General features: G+C 39.9%; 2 protein-coding genes across 2 annotated transcripts in view; one reads left to right on the top strand and one right to left on the bottom strand.

Moving 5' to 3' along the window:
* LOC102833647 (zinc finger protein 699-like) overlaps window positions 1–2,217 on the bottom strand; it is a 53,803-nt gene extending 51,586 nt beyond the window's left edge. Inside the window, exon 1 of the mRNA XM_006877507.1 lies at window positions 1,708–2,217. Within this exon, the coding sequence (XP_006877569.1) occupies window positions 1,708–2,217 (510 nt within the window). The remainder of the gene's footprint in view (window positions 1–1,707) is intronic.
* Window positions 2,218–9,599: 7,382 nt separating this feature from the next.
* LOC102833261 (zinc finger protein 77-like) overlaps window positions 9,600–26,061 on the top strand; it is a 19,956-nt gene continuing 3,494 nt past the window's right edge. Inside the window, exons 1-3 of the mRNA XM_006877506.1 lie at window positions 9,600–9,653; window positions 25,049–25,172; window positions 25,834–25,861. Of these exons, the coding sequence (XP_006877568.1) occupies window positions 9,600–9,653; window positions 25,049–25,172; window positions 25,834–25,861 (206 nt within the window). The remainder of the gene's footprint in view (window positions 9,654–25,048; window positions 25,173–25,833; window positions 25,862–26,061) is intronic.

Raw genomic sequence — 26,061 nt, 5'->3', positions numbered from 1 at the left:
TGGTTGAACATTAACCATTCATTTCCTTTTGGTACAATGACTCTGTGTATTCCTTCCATCTTTTCTTGATGCATTCTGCATCATTCAATAATTTTCCCAGAGAATCTTTCAATAATGAAAGTCGACTCGATGGCAGTGGGTTAATAACAGAATTGTTTTGTAAAAGTTTTCTATATTTAATGTTCCTGGAATTTTATAATAGTGGTCTCACCCAGTATTTGTTCTTTTGTGATTGACTTATTTTACTTAACATAAGGTCTTCCAAGTTCATCCCTGTTACAAGGTGTTTCACAGATTCATCTATTCTTTAACACTGTGTAAAATTTTATTATGTGTTGGCACCATTGTTTGTTTCTCCCTTCTTCTGTTGATGAAATTTTAGGTTATTTCCATTCTTTTGCTGTTGTGAATATTGCTGCAATAAACATGGATGTGCATCTACTTATTCGTGTCATAGCTTTTATTCCTCTAGTGTATACATACCTAGGAGTCTTGGTTGTTGTTGTTGTTGCTAAGTGCCGTGGAGTCGGTTCCGACCCATAGCGACCCTGTACAGGGTTTCCGAGGCTGTAAATCTTTACGGGAGCAGAACAGCAGCTGGTAGTTTCGAACTGCTGGCCTTAAGGTTCGCAGCCCGATTCGTAACCACTACGCTACCAGGAGTCTTGGTAGTATGCAAAAAAATTTTAATGACAAAATATGAAATACAACTTTCCTATCCTGAAAGTACATCAGCAATCTTATCCGCTTTTCAGCTTATATACAAATGAACAATTCTGGGCTTTTCTCTAGGAGTTCTGGTAGCGTCGTGAGTTACACGTTGTGCAGGTCAGCAGTTCCAATTCACAAGCTACTCCGCTGAAGAAAGGTGAGACTTTCTATTCCCGTAAACATTGACGGCTTTAGAAACCCCATATAGAGTCACTGTGTCTTGGTGATAAAGATTTAAGACCACATTCTTCGTTATGGGTTGCACCTCAATGTAAAGACAACAAAAATCCTCACCAGTAGACCAATAAATAACATCCATGTAAATGGAGAAAAGATTGAAGTTGTCAAAGACTTCATTCTTCTTGGATCAACCATCAACACTCATGGAGGTCAAGAAATCAAAAGACACATTGCATTAGACAAATCTGCTGCACAAGACCTTTTAAAAGTGTTGTAGAGCAAAAATGCCAGTTTGAGGAGTAAGGTGCACCTTACCCAAGCCATGGTATTTTCAACAACCTCATATTCATGCTAAAGTTGGACAGTGAATACGGAAGGCAGTAAGAAGAACTGATGCATTTGGGTTATGGTTTTGGAGGAGAATACTGAAAGTACCATGGACTGCCAAAAGAACAAATAGATCTGTGTTGGAAGAAGTACAGCCAGAAGGCTCCTTGGAAGCTAGGATGGCCAGACTTCATCTATCATACTTTGGACCTGTTGTTAGAAAGGATCAGTCACTGAAGAAGGATATCATGTTTGGTAAAGTGAAGGGTTGAAGTAAAAGAGGGAGACCCCCAATGAGATGGATTTGTTCGGTGGCGGCAGCGATGGGCTCAGGCAATGATTGTGAGGTTAGTTGGTCCAGGACTGGGTAGTGTTTGTTCTGTTGTGCGTAGGGTTGCTATGAGTCGATACCGACTCGATGGCACCTGACAACAACATCATGACTTGGAACTGACTGAAGGGCACACAGCAACCTCAGGGTTTTCTCACCTGAGGAAATAAACAGGTTAGATTCCAACTCCAAATCCAAGGGCAGATGCCACTGCAACCCACGACCACTAGGTGGAGTCCTCTGAGTTCGCGCTCGAAACCCCTTTCTTTTCCCAGAAACCGGAAGTGGAAGTGCGCGTCCAGGGCCCCAGCAGCCACGCTTCGTCTCATTCTTGTGCGTGAGGTGGGTTTGGTATTTGTCGGCGTTTGGCCAGGTTCTGTTTCTGGTGAGCGCACGATCTCCTGACCCGGGAGCCCTCGCCTCCTCGCCTCTCCTGGGCCACTCCGGAGCCGCTCGGTTTCCTCTGGCGGGGTGTGCCCGAGGCCTCCTGCCGCCGCCGCTCTCCGGTCACCTGGGCTTCGGAGCCCACAGCGCCAGGCTGGGGCGCGGCGGCCTTCTGCACGGCCGGGCGTGGCACGGCGGACGGAGTAGGTGGTCTGGCTATGATTTGAATCTAAACACCATATTGATCCCAATTGGAGGAGGAAAATATTTTGTAAAAGATACATTTCGAGGAATTCCTTTGTAACGCAGGAATTTTCGTCATGATTTTGTGAGAAAAAAAAATATGGCCAACCCTAATACGCCCGGTATAAAACGTGAACAGGCTTAATAATCGGCAACCAGTGATTTGTAGAGATCACACACACAGTGTGTCTCTAAGATCTTAAGGCTTCAGTGAGTTAGGATCTCCTAGGGATAGGGTGCTGGTGATTTACCCACAATTTCAGTTACCAAAGAGCCATCCTTCTTAGTAAGTTGTTAGTGTCTTGGAGTAAAAGCCTTGTTGATTTCCACTGTTAAGGGCCACAAATTTTGTGAATGAGGTCAAAATGGGAGGCATGTGTAATGAACCTAATCAAAATCCTTTAATCAGTCCTAGAGGGTCAGCCACACTAGTGTCATCAAAAGTACCTTGTTTGTTGTAATGACCATTTTACAAAGTTCTGTTTCTTAAGTGAATGTAAAATGTGCAGCTCTTAGAAAGCCATGATTTATGAGTAATTTTGAAAATGAAGATCAATTTGGTGAGTAAATTATGTGTGACACCTAATATAAATGTAGAATGTTTCTTTTAAAACCAAATGTAATCTGGACTGAAGATAGATGGTATATCAAAGCTATTGACAGTAAGAACAACAAAAGGATATCATTTTACATAGAACAAAAGCTGTTTTTGCTAAGTGTCATAGAGTTTGTTCTGACTCAGCGATCCTGTATAGGATTTCCAAGGAGCGGCTGGTGAGCTTGAGCTGCCAACTCTGCAGTCCAGTGAGTGTATTAATCCGCAGCGCCACACACACTGGAACAAATGATACGAAAATAGAAAGATGCTAACATGTCAACCAAGGAGCTCTGGTAGCGTAGTGGTTACGAATTGGGCTGCGAACCTTAAGGTCAGCGGTTCGAAACTACCAGCTGCTCCGCGGGAGACAGATGAGGCTTTCTACTCCCGTAAGGATTTACACCCTCGGAAACCCTGTACAGGGTCGCTATGGGTCGGACCCGACTCGATGGCACTTAACAACAACAACAACAACGTGTCAACCGTTGTTGTATATATCATTTCAAAAATTTAAACTGTAAACTCAAGTGCCTTGTTTCAAAATCAGTAAGAAATAATTGCTAACTTCATTGTTGGCATTATCTTTTTCTTTTCTTTTTAGAATTATAATTTATAAAACTTTTATCATGAAAGTAGCCCTTTTTATAATAACTGGTTGATCCAGATTCATTTTATTTTATGAAGTAGATTTTTCCCACACTATTTCCTCAAAACTGGTTTGCTTTAAGTTACCATGATCAAGGGTTGGTATTAAATCTTTGAAATACCCACGTACCCACCAATATTTCCACAATATCTAAGTTTACCCCGTTTTCCCTCCACATAGACCAAGAATCCCTTTTTTTTTTTTTTCTTTTATGATACCATTTCATGATATGTTTTTTGGGGGTAGGGTACAGATTTATATAACAAAATATTTGCTACTTCAGCCATCTTTACATGTATGATTCAGGAATAATTCCCTTCACCATTTTGCACCGATTCTTAACATTTCATATCCAGGTAATTCTCAACTTCCAATGTGGTTCCATTCTGCTGAATCAAATTGGTTCTGACTCAAATTGAATACCTCATTTGTATTTTTTTTTTTAAGTTTTCATTATTATTTCCTTTTATTATTGTTTTTGTTGTTGAGTGCCGTCGAGTGGGTTCCGACCCATAACAACCCTGTACAGGGTTTCCGAGGCTGTAAATCTTTTACAGAAGCAGAAAGCCTCATCTTTCTCCCGCGGAGCGGCTGGTAGTTTCGAACTGCTGACTTTGCAGTTCACAGCCCGATTCGTAACCACTATGCTACCAAAGCTCCTTCCCTTTATTATTAGTATGTATAAATCCAGTCTTTGTTTTGGGGGGTTGAAAACATTATATACATACTTAAATACAAAATTACATGTATTTTACTAGATACTTAAAAATACAAACATCCATTAAAACAATGAATGATGTTGGCATTTGTAGCGGATTCTTGATCATGTGGATATCACTGGGTGTGACGATGGCATCTCTAGTCAGAACATTAGAGAACATTGTCTGTAGTTCTTTTATGTGCTGTAACATTTTATGTAGTGCATGTGAGTGCTTCAGACAGTTTGTAAAAGATTTCTCTTATCTTCTAATTCCATTTTTTCCACAAACTTTTTGACGTTCCTTTTTATTATTAACAATGTTATTAAGTGTCAGAAAGTTGGTTCCAACTCATAGCGATCCTGTATAGGGTTTCTGAGGAGCAGCTGGTAGGTTTGAACTTCCAACCTTGTGGTTTCAAGTCCAGTACTGATCCTACAGTGCCCTACCCTGAGATGTAAATAATTATAATAATAATAATAACTAACTGTTATATAAGTGCTGTTTGTTGGAACTTGAATACCTTGTAAGTTGGGAGCCAATACTTTTCTTTCTGTGTCTGTCTTATTTCGCTTAGGGCAGTAAAGCTTCGTTCACGTCTCATCATTTATCAGAACTTTATTTTGTTTAATTAGCAAGAAGTGTTCCATTGTGTGGCTGTACTGTTAAATGGATCCATTTATCTGTTGTCCATTTGGGTTGTTTTCATCTCTCAGATACTGGAAATATTGCTGCAGTGAACAGTGATGTAAAAGTATCTGTTTGCATCCCTACTTTGAAGTCTTTTAGACATATATGTAGGGGTGGACGTGCTGGGTCATATAGTAATTCTACGTTTTTTGAAGAACCAGCAAACGATTTTCAATGTAAGTTGTCTCAAGATATTTTCTACGGAAGCAGTACCAGCCACACGTGAGGGCACCAATTCGTTCACACTCTCAACACTTCTGGGTTCGGTTTTTCTGAAAGTGGCCTTCCTAGTTCCGCTTGATACCTAGTAAGTGATCTCTCACTGGTTTTGATTTGCATTTTCTCTTATGATCTCAGCAGTTTGTTGTGGGTTTATTGTCTATTTTTATATCTTCCTCCCATTCTTACAATTGGGTTCTTTGTCTTTTTATTGTTGAGTAGTAAATATTTCTTTATCTATTCTGGATATTAAGCCTTTATCAGACTATGATTCCAAAATATTTTCTCTACTCTGTAGGTTGTGTTGATAACGCTTTTTTATATGTGAAACTTTGAAATTTTGATGATATCCCATCTGTCCTTCATTTGTTACTTGTTCTTTTGGTGTCACATCTAAGTATTATTAAAAACTAGGTCCCATAGCTATTGAAGAGTTTTATGTTTTAATTCTTAACTTTAGGTCTTTTGAGTTAATTTTCACATAGGGTATGAGGTGTGGTTCAACTTCATCCTTTGGTATGTGGAGATCCAGTTGCCCCAACACCATTTACTGAAGAAAGTATTCCTTCCTTGAGCTTTGGAAGCGTAGTGGTTACGAGTCTAGATGCTAACCTCAAGATCAGCAGTTCGAAACTACCAGCCATTCTGCCAGAGAAAGATGAAGCTTTCTGTTCCCATAAAGAGTTACAGCCTCGGAAACCCTATGTGGGGTCACTATGGGTCGGAACCGACTCCACAGCACACCACCACCACCACCCTTTTGGAGTCTAGGTGTGGTGCTATGAGTTAATGCGCTGGACTGCAAGGTCAGTTTGAACTAGAAAGTCAGTGTTTTCAGTTTACCAGTGCTTCTTAGAAACCTTATACAGGGTTGCTGAGTCGAAACTGACTTGACAGCACTTAACAACAACAACAACATCACCCTTTTGGCAAATCAGTTGGCTATATATGTATGTGTTTATTTCTGAATGATCAGTTGGTCTCTGTGTCTCATTATAAGATTTGACTATTTTGGTTACTGTAGCTTTAAGTTTTGTTTTGTAGCTGAGAAATATGAGTCATCCTTGTTTGTTCTTGTTTTGTTAAGTTTCTTCAAACAGAAATATTAATATTTACTATCATTACTGAAAGGAGCTTGGTAGCGTAGTGGTTACGAATCAGACTGCTAACCTCAGGGTCATCAGTTCGAAACTACCAGCTGTTCCACGGGAGAAAGATGAGGCTTTCTGTTCCCGTAAAGATTTACAGCCTCAGAAACCATGTACAGGGTCGCTATGAGTTGGAACTGACTCCACGGCACATAGGAACAACAATCATTACTGTGATGAATCTGGGGAAAAAATAGATATTCTAATTTTTTTAACTGAAAAATTGCATAGTTTTAAATTTTCAAAAAACACCTGGAGGAAAATGGTTACCTATTAGTTTTTGTTTTGTTTTTTGGCTTTAATAAACAGAACTTTATTTTTTCTTGGTTTCAGAGGCTAGGCGTCTGAATTCAGAATACTAGCTCTACAGTAAAGCTTTTTCTCTCTGTTGGCTCTGAAGGGAGTTCCTTGTGTCTTCAGTTTATGCTTCCTGGTTCCTAGGTGATCTCCATGTGACTTAACATGTATCTTCCCCCCTCTCTGCTTTATTCACTTACTTGTTTAATCTCTTTATATGTCAGAGGAAAATTCATTGAAGACACATCATACACACATCCTGTCCATTAACAAAGCAAAGACAACCCGTTCCCAAGTAGGATTATAACCACAGGCAAAGAGGTTAAGGTTTACAACACATATTTTGGGGGGGAATATAAATCAATTTATAACATTGTTCAAATATGAAATTTCCACATTCATAGATAGTGGTGAAAGGAGCTCTGGTAGCATAGTGATTACGAGTCTGGCTGCCAACCTCAAGGTCAGCTGTTCGAAACTACCAGCAGTTCCACGGGAGAAAGATGAGGCTTTCTGCTCCCGTAAAGATTTATAGCCTCGGAAACCCTGTGCAGGGTCACTATGGGTTGGAACCAACTCCATGGTACTTAACAACAACAACAGATAGTGGTGTAATCAACACTGTAACATGTGACCTCCATCAACTTCCTGCTGTTACAACTTTATATCCGTACTCTGTTGTTCTTCTATTCATCCTAAAAATATTTACTATGTACCCACTACGTGCCACCCACTCATTGCTTCCCCCCTAGCTCACAGATGTCTCTTCTGCTGCTTATGGCTACCCACCGAGACTTCTGAGGAAGCACTGTAGATCAGTGATTCTGCATGTGATGACAATCTGCATGGATGCCAATTGTTCTTGTTTTTGTTTTTTTATTAACTTTTTATTGTGAATTGGGTGAAAGCTTATAGAGTAGATACCTATTACTTTTAATATCAACATTTGTAGGAATATATGGTTCCTTTTCTTTGCTTCCCTTTGTTTTCATGTTGTTGTTAAGTGCCGTCGAGTCGATTCCAACCCATAGTGACCCTACATAGTGTTTCCAAGGAGCGGCTGGTGAGCTTGAACCGCTGACCTTGTGGTTCAATTGACTGCAGTCCGCTGCATTAACCCACAGCACCACATAGAGGTAGGGTTCTAGTACTGGGGTTGTCCTTGGTGTCTTCATGAGTATCTTAGTCACTTCATGTCACACGCAAACCTTCATTCAAAACTAGTGCATTTTCCTAGTTTCAAATCTTAAGAGTTGCACTTCTAAAATTCCAAAGTATCAACTTTTATTCTACAGTCCTAATGTATGCTAGGAGTTCTGGTGTGATGCTATAGAATAATTACGGCACTGCTAACCACAAGGTCGGCGGTTCATATCCACTAGCCACTCATTGGAAACCCTGTAGAGAGTCTTTATGAGTCAGAACTAACTGAGCATCACTCATGGTGGATTTCATGCATACACACCCTCTCTGGTGTATTGGTTCCATAGGATACCAGTGAGAGTACTAGAACTGTCCACTAACCATATGTGGCTACTTCAATTAAAATGAACTAAAACTAAAAGAAGTTACTCAGTTCCTTAGCTACTTACACTAGTCATATTCCAACTCATAGCGGCCTTGGATAGGGTTTCCGAGGCTGTAAATCTTTAAGGGAACAGAATGCTTCATCTTTGACCCACAGAGCGGATAGTGGTGGTTTTGAGTCTCCAAATTTGTGGTTAACTGTTCCGTTTTTATCCTACAAAACCACATGTTAGGTGTTAAAATTCGTATGGGACTAGTGACTCCCACACTGAACTGCAGTAACAGAACATATGTTTCATCACATCCAGTTGCATTGGATAGTCCTGCTCAACAGTACATGCAACACGTGATACTGTGTGTGTACACTCAGTGGTCATCATAGGCCAGGAGGAATAGGAACACAAACTACATTAGGCCTTAACGCCTGCCCAGAGATGAAAGAGTCTTGGCTAGCACAGTGTTGCTAACTGAAAGGTGGACACTTTGACTTCACCAGTTGCTCTACGTGAAATAGATGTGGCAGTCGGCTTCCAGCAAGATTGCAGCTTTGGAAACCCTCTGGGGCCGTTGTACTCCGTTTGAGAGGGTAGCTGTCAGTTGGAATCCACTCAGTAGCAACAAGTTTAGTATTTTGGTGCATAGATTTAGAGCCTTTCATGGGAAACAGTTTGAAATAAATAGTAAGAATCCAGGAATGTTGATAACGTAAAGATAGAACCTAATCTGAGAGTGGAGTCCTGGCATGGCACTGTAGGATAAGCACTGGACTGCTAACCACAAGGCTGGTGGTTCAAACCTACCAGCTGCTCCTGAAATCGCTATACAGGATTGCTATGAATTAGAACTGACGTGACAGCACTTAACAACAATCACCTGAGAATCAGGTTTGACTGCTTGAAAGGGAAATTATTTAAGTGAAGACTTAAATTTTTGTTTCAGCTAACATATATGGTTGAGTGGGATGGGTTGGGGTGGAAAGAGTATTTTCTATTTTCCTTGGGAAAATTTCACATAAATTCTTGAGGCACAGAGAACCCACTGTTACCCAGTCAGCTACGGTTGAGACCGACTCTAAGTGGGAGCTGCTATGAGGCACATCTCAGGAGACAATTGCAGTAGGTCATGGAGTACTGGTGTAGACCCCGTAGGATAAGCACTCGACCTCAAGGTTGGCTTGAACTGCAAGGCTAGTGGTTCAAATGCACCAGACGCTCCTGTTCAGGGTCACTGTAACAACAATCTTAAGAGCCAGACCAACTCCTCTGGGCTTTTTTGAAGGTCACTGGACAACTATGTAGTAGGGATGGATGTGAGTATATTTGTGATTTAAAACAGAACACAGCAGTGCCTCTACTGAAAATAGACTCTGGAAAAGACAGCCGTGAATGAAGTCAAACAGGAGTTATGAACAAGTTAAGTGTGTGAGGTGGCTTAGATGTCAAGGGGATGGTTAAGGATCAGGAAACTAGTGGGGTGATATAATGTAGGTATAGATGGTTCAAAGGACATCTGTTAATGGGTAGAATGTTCATTCATCCCACTGCAGTGTGGGAATCAAAGTTACAGGCTGTAAATCAGTGGGTACGTCTCTAACGTGAATATGGCTGTGGAGAAGCTGGGGATAGCATTAAAAGACAGGCTATTGATTCAGCAGGTCTAGGTTAGGACTTGAGATTCTATACATCTAACCAGCTCACAATTTATGCTGAAAACAACAATTATAATCAGAAAGGATATGAATTAAAATGAGAGACTTCATGAGAATAATTTTAAAAAAAGAGTGCTTAAAGGGACATACTGGCGTAAAGATCATGCATGAGAGAGAACATTTTTGCACTGAGACTAAAAAATCAGAGTTGGAGTCAGCTGAGTGGAGCATGCAGGGAGCCCTGGTGTTGTCATGGTTTAAGCATTGGACTGTTAACCACAAGGTTGGCAGTTCAAACTCACCACCTGCTCTGCCGGAGCAAGATATGAGGCTTTCTGCTCCCGCAAAGATTTATAGCCTTGGAAGCCCTATGGGGCAGTTCTAGACAGTCTTGTACGGTGGTTGTGTGTCAGAATGGATTCAGTGCCAGTGGTTTCATTAATTAAAGAGGGAGACCAATCAGGGCATGAAGGGTGCTAGGTAGGGAGGGGAGAGACAGGGTGCAATCTCAGTTTGCAAAGTGCCACAGATCTCACCTGGGGAGCTCTGGAATGTAAGTCACACCTCAGAGTTGTCTTTACCCAAGGAAAGCGTTTTTGTGGAAGTGCTGTGCAAAGGATCCCGGCTCATAGGAAAAAGTACTAGACTGATATTCTCCCACCTATCAGTTGCTGGCTATATATAGGCTTTTGAATGGACAGATGGGGTGGAAAGACATCGAAACAGATGTGGGAGACTGCCCATTAGACAAAAGTTTCAGTACTTTTAGATTTTCTGATTTTTTTTTTTAAAGAATGAAAGAGAAAGTGTTTAGAAATCCTTCTAGTTTTCTGGAAATCTTGAGGACTAGTGCCGTGGCCTGAGAGCCAATGTTAATTGTAAAGTTGATGGGGAAGATATTGATCCCATCTTACAGTGGTGTATGTGAAATGAAAACGTAAAAGAAGTAAAAACAAAAGAATGTAGGATAAGCACGGGATTGCTAATCACAAGGTCAGGAGCTCATACCCACCAGCCACTCTCAGAAACCCTATACGAGGTGGCTCTGAGTCAGACTGTGTTCAAAAGCACACATCAACATAATAAAAAATAAAACAGTGAAGCATATGAGTTCATTGATCAAACCTGGAAAAGAGATTTTCCCTGAAATATTACTGGTGTTGTTCTCATATTAACTGTGTATGTGTGTGTTGATCTACACGAGGCAAAGTTAATAGATGAATGCACAACTGAACTTGGTGTGGCGCTGTAGGATAAACATTGGATCCAAGGTTGTTTGAACCACAAGGTTGGCAGTTCAAACTCACCAGCTGCTCCTTGGAAACCCTATACAGGGTCACTAAGAGTCAGAACTGAACTGAATTGATGGCAGTTAATGACAACACCTTAAAGGAAATCAGATTCCAGTATTCCAGTTTGGCCAGCTCTGGATGCTTCTCATTCTCTAAGATAAGCAAATTCCCCCATCTTGTTGCCAGAAGGAAGAGCCCTGGGGAGCTGCAGGAAGTATGTAAGTGTGGGTCTGGAAGACTGGAAGCCTGGTTTACCTTAATTGCAAAAATCCTCAGGTTGAATTACCTTGAGACTCAGAGGAAGCCCTGGCCAGGGAAAGAGCTGTAAACCACTGAATTGTCATCCCCTCCTTACTTTATACTGATTCTTTCCCCTCCTCCTCCCGTTTCAGGTCCCAGGCTCAGCATCGGGAGACCTGGTCCCATTTGTACCACTGGAGACTTGAGGCGACCATCTTGCACATCCATGCTATCAAGAGTAAGGATTTCAACTGCTGTGTCTGACTGTCAATCCACCGTTTCATCTGCCGCTCAACTGCCTACTGGCATTTCTGCCATTCTCATCTCTCTTACGGAAGCAAGTGGCTTCTTGGACTCAGAGAGGACATTCACTTAGACTTCCAGAATCTGGAACAAGGAAATGGTGAGTAGCACAGAGAACTGGGCTATTCGTACCATAATAGAGTGAGACTCCTGGGACCTGAGGGGAATAAAGGTTTTATAGAACAGGAGTGGATTCATTTTACCAACATAAACGTAAGTGGAGCCATTTTGAGAACATAACTATTTTGCTTAAGAGTAAATATAATTAAACACTGCCTGAAAGAATCTTACATCACACACCCTAGCCTGTTCTTATGTCTTAGATATATGCTTTATTTTAGGGTACAATGTTAAGGGTTGCCTAGCTCCACTTGGATCCTGGTTCCTGTTTGTGTCATTTCTGATAAGGAGTTACCATCTAGACAAACAGGCGCCAGTTGAATTACTCCTGTTCTCCTTTTTAATGTGTTTACTGGGACACCTCCTAACCACCTTGTGATTGCATGTGAATGGTAGAATTATAGCCCACCTTCGTGCTGTACTAATTAGCAGTGTTGAAAAATAGTATAAATATTGCTTATAACAAAGAGTTAGTTGAACATCACTTGAACCAGCCTGCTTGCTGGAAAGTGTTCTGGTGGTCAACTTCCTAACAGTAATAATAATTACTTTTTCTTTATTTATCTGGAATGATTATTAATTAGACTCAGTTGCTCTAGGGCATCAGACTCAAAGTTTGAGATAACAGGTGACAAGAGAAGGCCAGTGGACGGGGTGGGCCCATAGAGGCATCCTTGGTCCATTGTTCCTGGGTCCTTGTATACATAGGAGTCTGTGGTTTTCCAAGGCGTGACTGCCTGCTCACTTTCTTTCTGTGACTCTCAGTTCCAGCATGGAGCCCTAACCTTCCCATTGTGGGCCTGGGTGAGCTGTGGTGAATGACAGCATCTGGTGCTCACAACCTCAAGACAGAGCAAGTCCGACTGAGGAGGGTGAGCCTGAGCTCACTGCACCATAGCAGTTTCCGTTACTTTGCCCTGGCACCGTAGCCTTTCTCTGCAGTTCTAACCCTCTGCCTTCATCTCTCTCTCATACTGTGTCGGGCGTAAAAACGTGGAGATCATGAACAGGGGAAGACTTTTTATGAGGTACTGCATGGGGCTTGACACTTCCATTTCCTCACCAAAAGAAAGAAGCAGGAGAGTGAGTTTGCCGGAGAATGTGTGTGTGCCGAGCGAGAGGTCTTCAAAACTCGATTTCCCTTGACAGGAACAGTTTTGCTTGAGGCTTTCAGGTTTGCAAGAAGTGTAGTGGAGATCCGGGTCCTCCTAGCCCATTTGTGCCTGGAACTAGTATTTAGTGTTTTAAAATGTTTGACTGCTTCCATGGTCTTGGATTGTTGTTAAGTGCCGTGGAGTCGGTTCCGACTCACAGCGCCCCTGTATAGGGTTTTTGAGGCTTTAAATCTTCATGGTAGCTAAAAGCACTATGCTTGAAACAACCCAATTTGTCCAAATTAAACTTTGAAACAACCCAGATCCTGTAAGTTGTATGACAGGTAGGTAAACTGCGACCCATTCATACAGTGGAAACACACATACATAGGACCATGGGTAGACAATTACAGACAACATGTATGAAACTAAAAAACATGACAAGGAAAGCAAGTCACTAAAGAACCCAGTAAAACTAATTGCATATAAACGAAAGCTCAAAAGAGACAAAACTCAGCACCTATTGTTTACAAATTAAAACTTGGGTGATAAAGCTGTAATGATAGTCTTAGTGGAAATATGTTTCTAATATATAGATATTAGTTACCTTCAGGTTAATAAGGTCTGAGCAGGACATCCTTAGGCTTTAAGAACTCCCCAAGTCTATTTATAATCAGATGTTTATTTAGATTAGTGTTATTAAAACTTCACATGAAAAATTTGTGTACTCTCTGTTAATATACTTTATAATAACAAGTGTAAAGCATTATTTAAAACTTGGAAAGATGGGATTTTCATATATTAATTTTACCATGTAATTTGATAGTCCCTTCATTTTTTAATTTATCTTATGTAAGTCCTGGTGTGGTGCTATAGGATAAGCACTGGACTGCTAACCACAAGGTTGATGGTTGAAACCCTTCAGCCACTCCTAGGAAATCCTATATAGGTTCCCTTGGAGTCAAAACTCACTCTGGCACTTAACAACAACAACAAAGCAAGCTTTGTTTGCAAGCATTGTACTATAAAAGGGATAAGTAAGGTGAGTCTCTTCCATGGCAGTTTCCTCTCTCTGACCTGATTTCTGAGTGCAGAATTAGGTCAGACTTCATTCCTGCCCACCCTGAACTAGATAAAAACATCCCTGCCCACCTGGCACATGGGACCAGCCATAGACTCTGGAGGCTGCACAGCTTCTTGGCCTCCCTTTGTTTCTCTCTAGTCCCAGGGCTACCCCTGCATCTTCCTGTTTCCACCAGTCACCAGCCACCAGCTGGTTCTTCACAAATTGTCTGTCTGTATACCCTTTCTCAGAATTAACCACCCAGCTAATTCTGAGCCTCTTGGCCCTGTGGGCTTGTTAATTCTCTGCAACAGCTAATGAACTTTACAGAGGCTATTTATACTTACAGTTGTCCACTTAGAACTAGAAAGAATGTAAGTGAAGAGATGCATCAGGAATTCCTGGGAGTTGTCCTGGCAGCACGAGACTTCCATTGTCCCCGGAGACATGTCATCCCCTCTCCTGTGCCTGGATGTTCTCACCAATCCAGCAAACCCACAGAGGAAGGTCCAAGGTTCAGGGTCCCTTAGTCACTGGGACTTCACTGAGCGTGTATGACTAGATCATATCCTGCTCTCCCAGAAGTTAGCTCCCCAGGCGTGTGGCCTGTAAAACCACTACTTGCCTGATTATTTTGACAAACAATGACATTATGTTCCAGAATAATATTGTTTTTCAGAAGCCAGATACAGTAGTCCGAACCTAGTTTTTTGTTCCAAAGCTGTATATGTATTGTTATGAACAAATAGCATGCTGTCTTTTGAGTAACAGAGTAGGAACCAAAAATTTTAACTACTACCTTCATTTTACATGAAGAAAAACTGGGAAGATTCCTAAGAAATTTGTACTTTTAAAATAACACTTTCATTAGTTAAAATGGGCATTCCTGTATCTGAGAAGTTTAATATCCATTAAATACAAAATTGCTCAGTAAAAATGTAACCTAATGATCCTGAAATTTGTTTCAAGTACCAGCTGTGGCCCTGAGATATCAGGTATACCTGTCTCATATCCTGAGCTGCTTTAGCAAAAAAGAATATTTTAATTTTAGATTCTGATCCAAGCATGGTGACTTCTTACAGTAACCACTGGACTGCGGACCACTATGTCAGCGGTTCGGCATCTTTGCTCTTAGACGCTTTAAAGAGGTGTTATGCAGCAGATTCTCCTAATGCAAATCGTTTGATTTCTTGACTGCTGTTTCCATGGGTGTTGACAGTGCATCCTAGCAAAATGAGTTCTTTGACAACTTCAGTCTTTTCTCCTTATCATGATGCTATTTATTGCTCTAGTGGTGAAGATTTTGTTTTCTTTACATTGAGGTACAACCCACATTTAAGACTGTAGTCTTTGATCTTCATAAGTATTTTGAGTCCTCTTTGCTTTCAGCAAGTGAAGTTCTGCCATCTACGTATCTAGATTGTTAATGAGTCTTACTCCAATCCTGATGCCCTGTTTTTCATATAATCTACTTTGTCAGATTATTTGTTCAGCATACAGATTGAATAAGTATAGAGGAAGAATACGACCCTGGTGTACATCTTTCCTGATTTTAAACCATTCAGTGTCCCCTTGTTCTGTCTGAATCACTGCCTCTTGGTCTATGTACATGTTCCTCATAGCACAATTAAGTGTTCTCAAATACCCATTCTGTGCAGTGTTACCCATAGCTTCTCATGATCCACACAGTTGAAAGCCTTTGTATAGTCAGTAAAGCACAGGTAAACATTTTCTGGTACTCTCTGCTTTTCAGCCAAGATCCATCTCCATTAGCAATGATATCCATTGTTCCAGGTCTTCATTTGAATGAGGCTTGAACCTCTGGCAGTACCCTATCAATGTACTGTTGCAGCCATTTTTTAGTTATCTTTACTTGAATTTTACTTGCATGTGATATTAATGATATTGTCTAATAAGGTCCACATTCAGTTGGGTTATCTCTCTTTGGAATGGACACAAGTATGGATCTCTTCCAGTCAGGGGCCAGGTAGCTGTCTTCCAAATTTCTTGGCATAGATGAGTGAGTGCCTCCAGTGCTGTATCCATTTGTTGAAAGAAATCAATTTGTATTCCAACAATTCCCAGAGCCTTGTTCTTTGTCAATGCCTTCAGTGCACCTTGGACTTCCTCCTTCAGTATCATAGGCTTTTGATCATATTCTACCTCTTGAAATAGTTGAACATCGACTTTTTCATTTTGGTACAGTGACTCTGTATATTCTTTCCATCTTCTTTTAATGCTTTCTGCATCATTCAATATTTTGCCCATAGAATCCTTCAGTCTTTCAAGTCGAGGCTGGGATGTTTTCTTCAGTTCTTTTAGCTTGAGAAATGCTAAGTGTGTTCTTCCCATTTGTTTTTCTAACTCCAGATCTTTGCACATTTCATTATAATATATATTGCCAAATATATACATTGCTATTTTAATGGGTTTTATATTATAAACAAATAGACGAGTCCTGGTGTGGCACTGTGGGTTGATGTGCCAGACTGCATAGCCATTTGAACTGCAAGGTTGGTTCTAACTCACCAGCTACTCCTTGAAAACCCTACACAGGGTCGCTATGGGTCAAAATTGACTCAACGGCACTCAACAACAACATATGTAGTGTTTATGCCAGCTGCTTTAGTTCATATTTATGTTGAATTCCATGTGTTACTCATTCATTATAATTGATCTACAAAATTTTATAGGTGGAATTGTTGTTGTTAGGTGCCATTGAGTCAGTACCGACTCATAGCAACCCTATGTACAACAGAACAAAACTGCCCGGTCCTGGACCATCCTCACAATTGTTGCCACGCTTGAGCCCATTGATGCTGCCACTTTGCCAATCCATCTCGCTGGGGGGTCTTCCTCTTTTCTCTGACCCTTCACCGTACCAAACATGATATCCTTCTCTAATGACTGGTCCCTCCTGACAATATGTCCGAAGTATGAGAGACAAAGTTTGGCCTTCTGGCCTCCAAGGAACACTCTGGCTGCACTTCCAACACAGATCTGTTGGTTCTTTTGGCAGCCCATGGCACTTTCAATATTCTCCTCCAACACCATAACTCAAAAGCATCAATTCTTCTATGGTCTTCCTTATTCACTGTCCAGCTTTCACATGCATATGAGGTTATTGAAAATACCATGGCTTGGGTCAGGTGCACCTTAGTCCTCAAGCTGACATCTTTGCTCTTCAACACTTTAAAAAGGTCTTGTGCAGCAGATTTGCCTAATGCAATGCATCGTTTGATTTCTTGACTGCTGCTTCTGTGAGTGTTGATAGTCGATCCAAGAAGGATGAAGTCCTTGACAGCTTCAGTCTTTTCTCCGTTGGTAAGAATGTTATTTATTGATCTCAGTGAAATATACTGTATTAATTTGACAGTTCTATTTTTGTGGGTGGGTATTTGGAAATTTCTATTTTGGATCTATTATAAACAGTGTTGTAGTTCTAGCTCTTATATTTATTTATTTATTTTAAAGTTTTTATTGTGAATTGAGTGAACGTTTAGAGGGGAGATCATTAGTTTTACACTCAACAAATCAGATACTTTGTTTCATTACAATTATTTTAATCCCCTTCACGTACCATTAGTTAACAGTATTTCTCTCTATTCATTTTAGCTTTTTTTTTTTAAACAGTCATACATATATAATAATTTACACCATCAAAGGACACATTATGCAAGTCTCCCTCCTGGCCACCAGCTCTCAGTCCTTCTCTTTCCATGAATCTAGACTCCTCAGCTGTTCCCTCTCTCCATGTCTCCATCTTTGGTGTTGCTGCTTCTCTGGATAGGGTCTCTCATTCCCCTTGTGCTCTTCTCCCTGGATAGTTCCAGGGTCCTCTGTTTATGGAATGTCAGGTTAACTACTCCCGTTTTTGTTACCAAACTTGTGACAGTCACAAGTACTCATAATAACAGTTGTTGTTGTTATGTGCCGTGGAGTCGGTTCCGACTCATAGCGACCCTACACAGGGTTTCCGAGGCTGTAAATCTTTACGGGAGCAGACCACCTTACCTTTCTCCCACAGAACCGCTGGTAGTTTCGAACTGCTGACCTTGCGGCTCGCAGCCCAATTCGTAACCACTACGCTACCAGAGCTCCTTCATAATAACAATTAGTCACTATTGAATCATAAGACTTTTATCCCCATCTCTTTTTACCAAACCCGTCTAGACAAGGGTAAAACTATTCAGGGGAATCTGTCTTCCCCACACACTCTTAAACTAAACTCCCTCTTGAAACTTTGCAAGCCAGTCATTTAGTTCCTTTATCACCCCCTCATTTTAGGTAGCCAATGTCTAAGGTGCCCTTCCCTATCTACCCTATATTCGGAGGGGATAGCATTGATGCTTGATGGAAAGACTCATTTCCTCTCTGTTGGTCTTTTGAGCTACTATCTCCATGAGTATAGGTCAAGTTCATCAAACTGTAGCAGTTTACCCTCGTTTCCTTTATCAAAAATTGTTGTTGTTGTTGTTTTTATCTTCCTCTAGTCAAGTTCTGATTATCGAGTCATCAAGGATAGGTCAGATGGGTATGATCTGCAGGTTTGGGTGTTTCTGTGCGTCTCCCCTCACTTCATATAAATTGGATGTCAGCTATCTTCTTGGATAACTCCTTCACAACCATAACCAGTTAAGTCAACTGTGTTGTGTTGAATTGTGGTGTGTTGATTTCAATTCCTGGTGACCCTGTGTGTTTAGGGTAGAATAATAGTCCATGAGGTTTTCAGTGGCTGTTAAATTTCAGAAGTAGGAGCTTCGGCACAAGTCTCCTGTAGGTGGATTTAACCCTCCAACCTTAAGGTTCATAACTGAATGCTGAGTCATTTGTGCCACCCAAGAAATCAGTGCGCATTTCTAGATAAGCACTGAACTTTCTGAGGAATCACCAAATTGTTTCCCACTAGCAGTAGGTGAGGGTTGTAATTTCTCCATATTCTCATACACACCTGTCCTTTTTTTAAATCTTGTTATTAGAGCCTTTCTGTTGAGTGTGTAGCCAATGTTGTTTTGACTTCTGTTTTCTTAATGACTAATGATGTTGACTATCTTTTCTTGTGGTTTTTGATCATTTCTCTGGGAAAAATGTATTTAAGCTGTCTGTTTTTTAAAGGGATTGCTTATCTTTTTGTTGTTGAGTTGTAAGTGTTTGTTAATAGACTTTACCAAACCTTCTTCAGGTATAAAGTGAAAATATTTCATCTCATTCTGGTGGTTCTGTTTTCTGTCTCATTCTCTTGTTATATAATGTCCTTATGTGCAAAAAAAAACTTTTCGATGAAGTACAGTTTATCCATTTATTTGGCTGCTTGCTTGTCCGTTGGTTTTATATCCAAGAATTCAGTGCCAAATTTAAGGTAACAAAGATTTACCTATGTTTCTTTTTAGGAGTTTTATAGTTTTACTGTTTATATTTAGATGATTGGTCTATTTTCAGGGAACTTTTGTATATGTGGCAGTCCCTTGACAGTCCACACATTAAACATTTAGCTGCCAATAGAAAGGTGGAGATTCTCATCCATTCAGGAGGGTCTCAGGTAATACTTGTTGAACTGTTTATGAAAGACAGTAGTCATCAAAACTCTCTGGAGCTCAGCTCTCCTCTGACACACATGAGGCTATCATGAATTGGAATTGACTGGCTCTCAACTTTTTTTTTTGTTTTAAAGTGAAAATCCAGTTGTTCCAGCACATTTCTTAAAAATATTCTTCTTCTTTTTTTTTTTTGTTTTAAATGAAAATACTCTTTTCTCATGAATGACTTTGGTACTCTTACAAAATGTAAGTTGACCATAGATTGAGTTTGTTTATGGACTGCCAGTTCTGTTGTATTGTTTTATCTTTATTTCAGTAAATTTTAAAAGTCAGAAAATATGAGTCGTTCTATTTTATTTTTTACATAGTTTTGGCTATATGAGACTCTTTGCAATCTGATATGAATTTAAGGATTATCTGATTCATTTCTACAAAAAAAAAAAAAAAGGCACTGGGAGTTTGATTGTGGTAATCTTAGTAGGGTAAGTGAAAAGTTTTACTATCAAAAACCTTTATTCAATGAAAATGTCCAATTGTGAAGCTATTGTTTCTGGATATCTCCTTCATCTAGGTGTATACACTTTTGAAGGTTTTGTTTCCATCTCTTATCCTTCCCCCAGAGTACTCTGCACTCTTTGACGAACACCACATCATAACAGCAGTTTTTACGTTCTCAAATCATGTTCCTTTCCAATGTTCTTTGAATTTGGGGAACACAAAAAAGTCTGAAGGGTGAAGATCAGAATTGTAGTGGAGATAAGTTCAGATTTCTAACAAAATTCTCATAGGTCAGCCTTTGCTACCTTCAAAGAATGAGCAGCTGCATTACTGTGATGGGGCAAAAAAAATTCTTAATACAACTTTCCTGACCTTTTTTCTCACTAATAACAGTTTTTTTTTGTGTTTTCTGAAAAATTCTTTTTAATAAGCCCTATTGTCATCCTGTTTTCTTTGAGAAAATATATGCGAAACAGGAATCGCCATACCCTCTGAACTGACTTCTCTGTCTTGAATTTAATTGGCCCAGTAGTAGTGGCCCCAGAAACCCCTGTTTTGATTTGACCTTTGTTAGAAGGCACCTTTAGCTAACAAGACTTAGACGAATGAATTACTGAGAGAACTTGTCTGCAGCCATAGATTGAGCACAAACACATGTTTAAACACATTTTGTTTGGAGTAAGCCCATGCATGGAACCTGGAACCTTACTAGCAATACTTTTTGACTTACTCTCGCTTAAACCACTTTTAGTAGTGTTTGCATCTCAAGTTTTCCAATACATGAAGATGGAATGTGTTTTAACTGATTTAAGTCTTCATTAATTTTTTTTCTGCAGTATTTTTATACTTTACAGTGTTCAAATGTTTCCCCACCTTAGTTAAAATTTTGTCAGTATTGTTTTAAATGTTATTATAAATGAGATTATTTTCTTAATTTTTCTTTTCATAGTGTTCATTAATGATGTATAGAAACACAACTGACTTTTACATTTTAATGTTATACCCTGAAACTCTTGATGAAATCCTTTTATTAGGTCTATTAGCGTTCATGTGGATTTTATATCTATAGAATCATATCATCTGAAAATAGAGATAGTTTTATTTCCTTTCAGGTTAGGATGCTTTCAATTTGTTTGTCCTGCCTAATTTCTCTGGCTGTGACATCCAGAGCATTGTTGAATAGCTGTGGTGAAAACAGTCATCCTTGTCTTCTTAGTGGGAAACCACCATTGAATATGATGTTGTTGGGTGCTGCCATGTTGATTCTGCTGCATAATGACCCCATACACAACAGAAGGAAACATGCCCAGTTCACAGGGCAAAGTCTCACCATCCTCATTTCAAAGGAACATTCTGGTTGTGCTTCTTCAAAGAAAGACTTGTTTGTTCTTCTGATTTTCAACTTGAGAAATGCTTAGCATGTTCTTCCCTTTTTTGTGTTCTAACTCCATGTCTTTATACATTTCATTATAACACTTTGTCTTCTCGGGATGTCCTTTGAAATTTTCTGTTCTGCTCTTGTACTTCCTCATTTCCTCCATTTGCTTTAGCTTCTCTATGCTCAAGAACAAGTTTCAAAGCCTCTTCTGACATCCATATTCTCTTTTTTCTCTCCTGTCTTCTTAATGACCTTTTGCTGTCTTTCTTCATGGATAATGTTCTTGATGTCTTCCCGCAACTCTTCTGGTTTTCAGTCAGTAGTGTCTAATGCATTAAATCTGTTAATGAGACGATCTGTAAATTCAGGTAGGATATACTCAGAGTGCCATTTAGACTATTGTGTAGTTGTTTTAATTTGCTTTAGCTTCAACCTGAGCTTGAATAGACTGATGGTCTATTCCACAATCTGCCCCTGGCCTTGCTGTCGCTGGTGATATGGGACTTTATTCTTCCTACAGATATAGTCAGTTTGATTCCTGTGGATTCCATCTTGTGAGGTCCATGTATATACTTGCATTTTATGTTGTTTAAAAAAGGTATTTGCAATGAATAACTCATTGGTCTTGCAAAATTCCGTCATGAGCTCTACAACATCATTTCGATCACTAACGGAGTATTTTCCAAGTGTTGATCCTTCCTACAACTTTCACATTACATTCACCAGTAAATATCAATACATCTTTATTTAATGTGTAATCAATTTCAGACTGAACTTTTTCAATTTCATCATCACTGGCTTTAGTGGTTGGTACATAAATTTGGATAATGGTATTAGCTGGTCTTCCTTGTTTGTTGTTGTTGTGAAGTGTTAATTTTCTTTGAGGTTACCTAATATTCCATTAACTTTTCCCTCCATTTAGTGCAGTCTATTTTATCCTGTAATCTACCTGACCTTCTCACCAGCTGGATCTCTGTTCCTACGTGTTTACTTTCTTTTATATTGTAATTGTTTTGATCACAGACTGACCTCCCAGATTCTCTGAGTTTGTTCTTATAGTTTTGTTCGACTCTTCCTTCTGTCAATTTAGTTCTGGGAAGTGCTGCCACGTATGTCAATCTCTGGTTGGTGTCTGTTCTTGTTGGTTCTCGGTCCATAGAACTCCCTTTAGGATGTAGCACAGGGTTGGCTTTGGAAAAATCCCTTAGCTCCTGTTTATCCTGGAATGTTTTGATTATACTGTCATATTTGATCCAGCTTTGCTGGATGAAGGATTCTTGGTTGGCAGTTTTTTTCTTTCAGGATTTTATATATGTCTCCCCATTGCCTTCTTGCTTGCGTGGTTTCTGCTGAGAGCTCTGAGCTTAATCTGACGTGCTTGCCTTTGTATGTAACACTTCTCTTTTCTCTAGCTGCTTTCAAGAGTGTCTCCTTATCTTTGATTTTGGAGAGCTTGATTATGATATGTCTTGGTGATTTTCTTTTGGGGTCTATCCTTCCTGGGGTTTGTTGAGCCTCTTGAATGTTTATCTTTTCACTCTTCAGGATGTTAGGGAAATTTTCTTCCAGCAGTTCTTCAACTATTTCTTCTGTGGAATCTTTATCTTGATTCTTCCTGTTTTGGAATGCCTATAATTCTTAAGTTATTCCTCTTCATGTTGTCCAACATGAATCTTAGACCTTCTTCAGATTTTTTTAATCCTTTTTTCTATTTGCTCTCTGTTTTAGTGGTATTGAGAGATTTGTCTTCCAACTCACTAGTTCTGCCTTCCATCTCTTCTATTGTACTCTTTTATCCTTTCAGAATATTGTCTATTTCTGATATTCTGTTATTGATTGTTTGGATCTCTTTCTGTAGGTTTTGAATTGTTTCCAATGTTGTAGCTATCTTATTTGATTGTTCCTGTAGTGCTTTCCTAACTTCTTCCTTATTTTTCTCAACTCCCTTGTAAAATGTTTTGAAACATTTTATAATAATTTTTCTGAATTCCTTCTCAGGCATTTCCAAGGCTTGCCCTCCTCCAGAATGGAGTCCAGGTCTACCTCTAGGTCATTTGTCTCAGACATTTTATCTTGTTTCTGGACATGTGCTTTTGCTTCTTGGACATGTTTAGTGTTTATCTGTGGCCTTCATACTTAATTGAGTGTGTGTTTTGGTATTTTTTATGCTTTCTGATTGCCTCCAGGTAGATGTGATCAGGATGTGGGCTTCCCTTTTCACTCTATTTATTGCTTAACTCAGAGTAACTTTCACAGGTGTTGTCTGCCACCCTGGTGTATGGCTGTTGGTATTGGTTTTTGCCTGGATTTTGGTGTTTTATATAGTGTGATTGTAGTTTGACTATATGGCAGCAGTTGTATCTCTTCTTGGGTAATATAGGGAGAGAAAGAATCTCCCATAGGCAAAAGTGGGAGCATAAAACAGCAAAATAGCAACAGAAAAAAAACAAAACAAAAAAACAACAACAAAACTAGATTGGATACTGTAGTCTATAATCGCAGAAAGAGGAGAGGAGGGAGAGAAGAAAAAGGCAAAGAAAAAAAATCTGTAGCCTAATATGAGTATGACTGTAATGTCCTCTTTCAGCTTCTTGCCTTCATAGCTGCCTGATAGATTTCAAGATGCCACTGTTGGTTGTTATGCTGCATCTCAGGATTTAATTTAATTTTCAGCCTGTTTTGTTTTTAAACTCTCTTTCCCACTCCACACCCCTTGTTATGGCCTTTTCCCTATTAAAAAACATTTCAGAATCGGCTCTTGGGCTGAGAATATCTGTGTACATGTGTGGCAGAAGAACCCACCAGTGGTGGGGGTGGGGGTGTCCACTTGCTCAGACACCCCCTCTAGTCACCAGAATTATTGTTGTTGTTGTTAAGTGCCGTTAAGTTGATTCCGATCCATAGTGACCCTGTATAGTTTCCAAGGATCAGCTGGTGAGCTTGAACTGCCAACCTTGCAGTTCAAACGACTTTGCAGTCTGGCACATTAACCCACAGGACCACACCAGGACTCTAATAGTCACCAGAATGTTGGTGCGCAAACAGTGGGGAGCCAATGAACAGATACCAAAAAAAAAAAAAAGTAAATCAGAACAAAGCAAAACTGACAAAGTGCATTGTCCACCTTTGCTCCGAGCTTCCCACGACATTATTCCATTGTGGGTCTGCTCCCCCACTTGGTCCTTGCCTTTTGGTCTCGCCCAAGTTGTCGGTTCCGGGCCACTGCGCCCGGCAGATTCAAAAGTACATGATTTTTTACTTTATCTACAAGTTCCACTAGCTGTAAGTCTTCAAACTTTTAAAATATTCCTACCGATGTGGTTCAGCGTTTTGGAGCTCTGTCCTGAACCTGATTCTCTTGGTATTCTGTGGTAACGCTGATGGTGAACTTCACTGCACCTCAACCCTATCCGCCATCCTTGTTGTTGTTAAGTACCATCGAGTCAGTTCCACCTCATAGTGACCCTTTATAGGGTTTCCAAGCATTCTGGTGGGTGTTTTGGAAGGAAGTGAAATTAATTTTTCTCAAAAAAGAAATGATCTTTTGAAGGTGGAAAGTAAATCTTTGATTTGTAGAGGATTTTTCTCCCATCCTTTGTACGTCTGGATGTTATGGACCATAATTATACAGAGAAAGAACATTAGAATGGCTCATCATCAGACTGGAGAGATCAGCTCAGTGTGAAGTCAGATACCAGCGCTCAGGCAGTCTATGCAGACAGCCCAGGGATGAGGCTGATGGCCACACTCTCGAGTAGGACACAACCTGTGTCACCTGCCTGTGAATTCTCAATGCCCTGGGAATATCAGCCTTACCCAGGCTTTTTTACACAGTTTGGGGAAGATTGCTGATTCAGATTATGTGTGCTGTTTTAGGACTTAGTGGTTGTTGATGATGTGACAGTAAACTTTACACAAGAAGAGTGGGCCTTGCTGGACTTTTCTCAGAGGAAACTCTACAAAGATGTGATGATGGAAACTTTCAGGAACTTGGATTCAGGTAAGAATGGTTCCATTTTTCTTATTTGCTTCTTTACGGAGTAAATACGCTGTACACGTGGACCTTTTATAGGATTTGAGTTGAAGAGTAAATTGGAAAACTTGACAGGCATTTTCATTCACCTCATGGAGGCTATTTCATGAAAGTAAAAAGCTATGTGGTACACTGAAGATTCTCTTAGACTTAAAATCTTGGGGTTTTTTACAATTTTCAAATGTAATCATTAGCTTCAGGTATCACTTTAGGGTAAAGAGATTTGTGGTTCAAACCTCATTAGAGTTTTACTGTGTCTATTACAAATTATAATAAATTATTTTATCAAAAATAAACTCATACCTATATGTCCCTATATGTGCTCCTCTGCCTTCCCATATGATTTGTCTTTCTCCAAGAGGACCCTATCAATCACACTATTTTTCTTCCTGAGAAGCAAAGGAAACATTCCAGGGAAATGGAAATAGGACTTATTTAGAGCTGCAGTATCATGGATCACCAGGAAGGCAAATCTTTGGAAGAACCAGGCCTATTTGGCACAGAATAATATTTCAGTAAATCAACTTAAAAAAAATTCATTTGGATTCAGGGTGCTGAAGTTCCACTCATACTTGATCTGCCTTTAATAGAATTTTTCATTCAGTCTTAACGTTTTCTTTGTTTGTAGAGGACCCCAACCTGCTTTGCCTCTTTCAGTAGTAATATCTTTTGCACATTTCTATTAGTTTTCTGTGTTACTCTGCTAGTTGTTGTTGTTGTTGTTGTTGTTAGGTGCCATCGAGTCAGTGCCGACCCATAGTGACCTTATACACAGCAGAACGAAATACTGCGCAATCCTGGGCCAACTTCACTACTGTTGCCATGCTTGAGTCCATCGATGCTGCCACTTGGCCAA

The sequence above is a fragment of the Chrysochloris asiatica genome, unplaced genomic scaffold, assembly GCF_000296735.1.
Source record: "Chrysochloris asiatica unplaced genomic scaffold, ChrAsi1.0 scaffold00518, whole genome shotgun sequence".
NCBI classification, from domain to species: Eukaryota; Metazoa; Chordata; class Mammalia; order Afrosoricida; family Chrysochloridae; genus Chrysochloris; species Chrysochloris asiatica.
The sequence above is the reverse complement of the archived record's forward strand: the minus strand, read 5'-3'. Positions and strand labels throughout refer to the sequence as shown.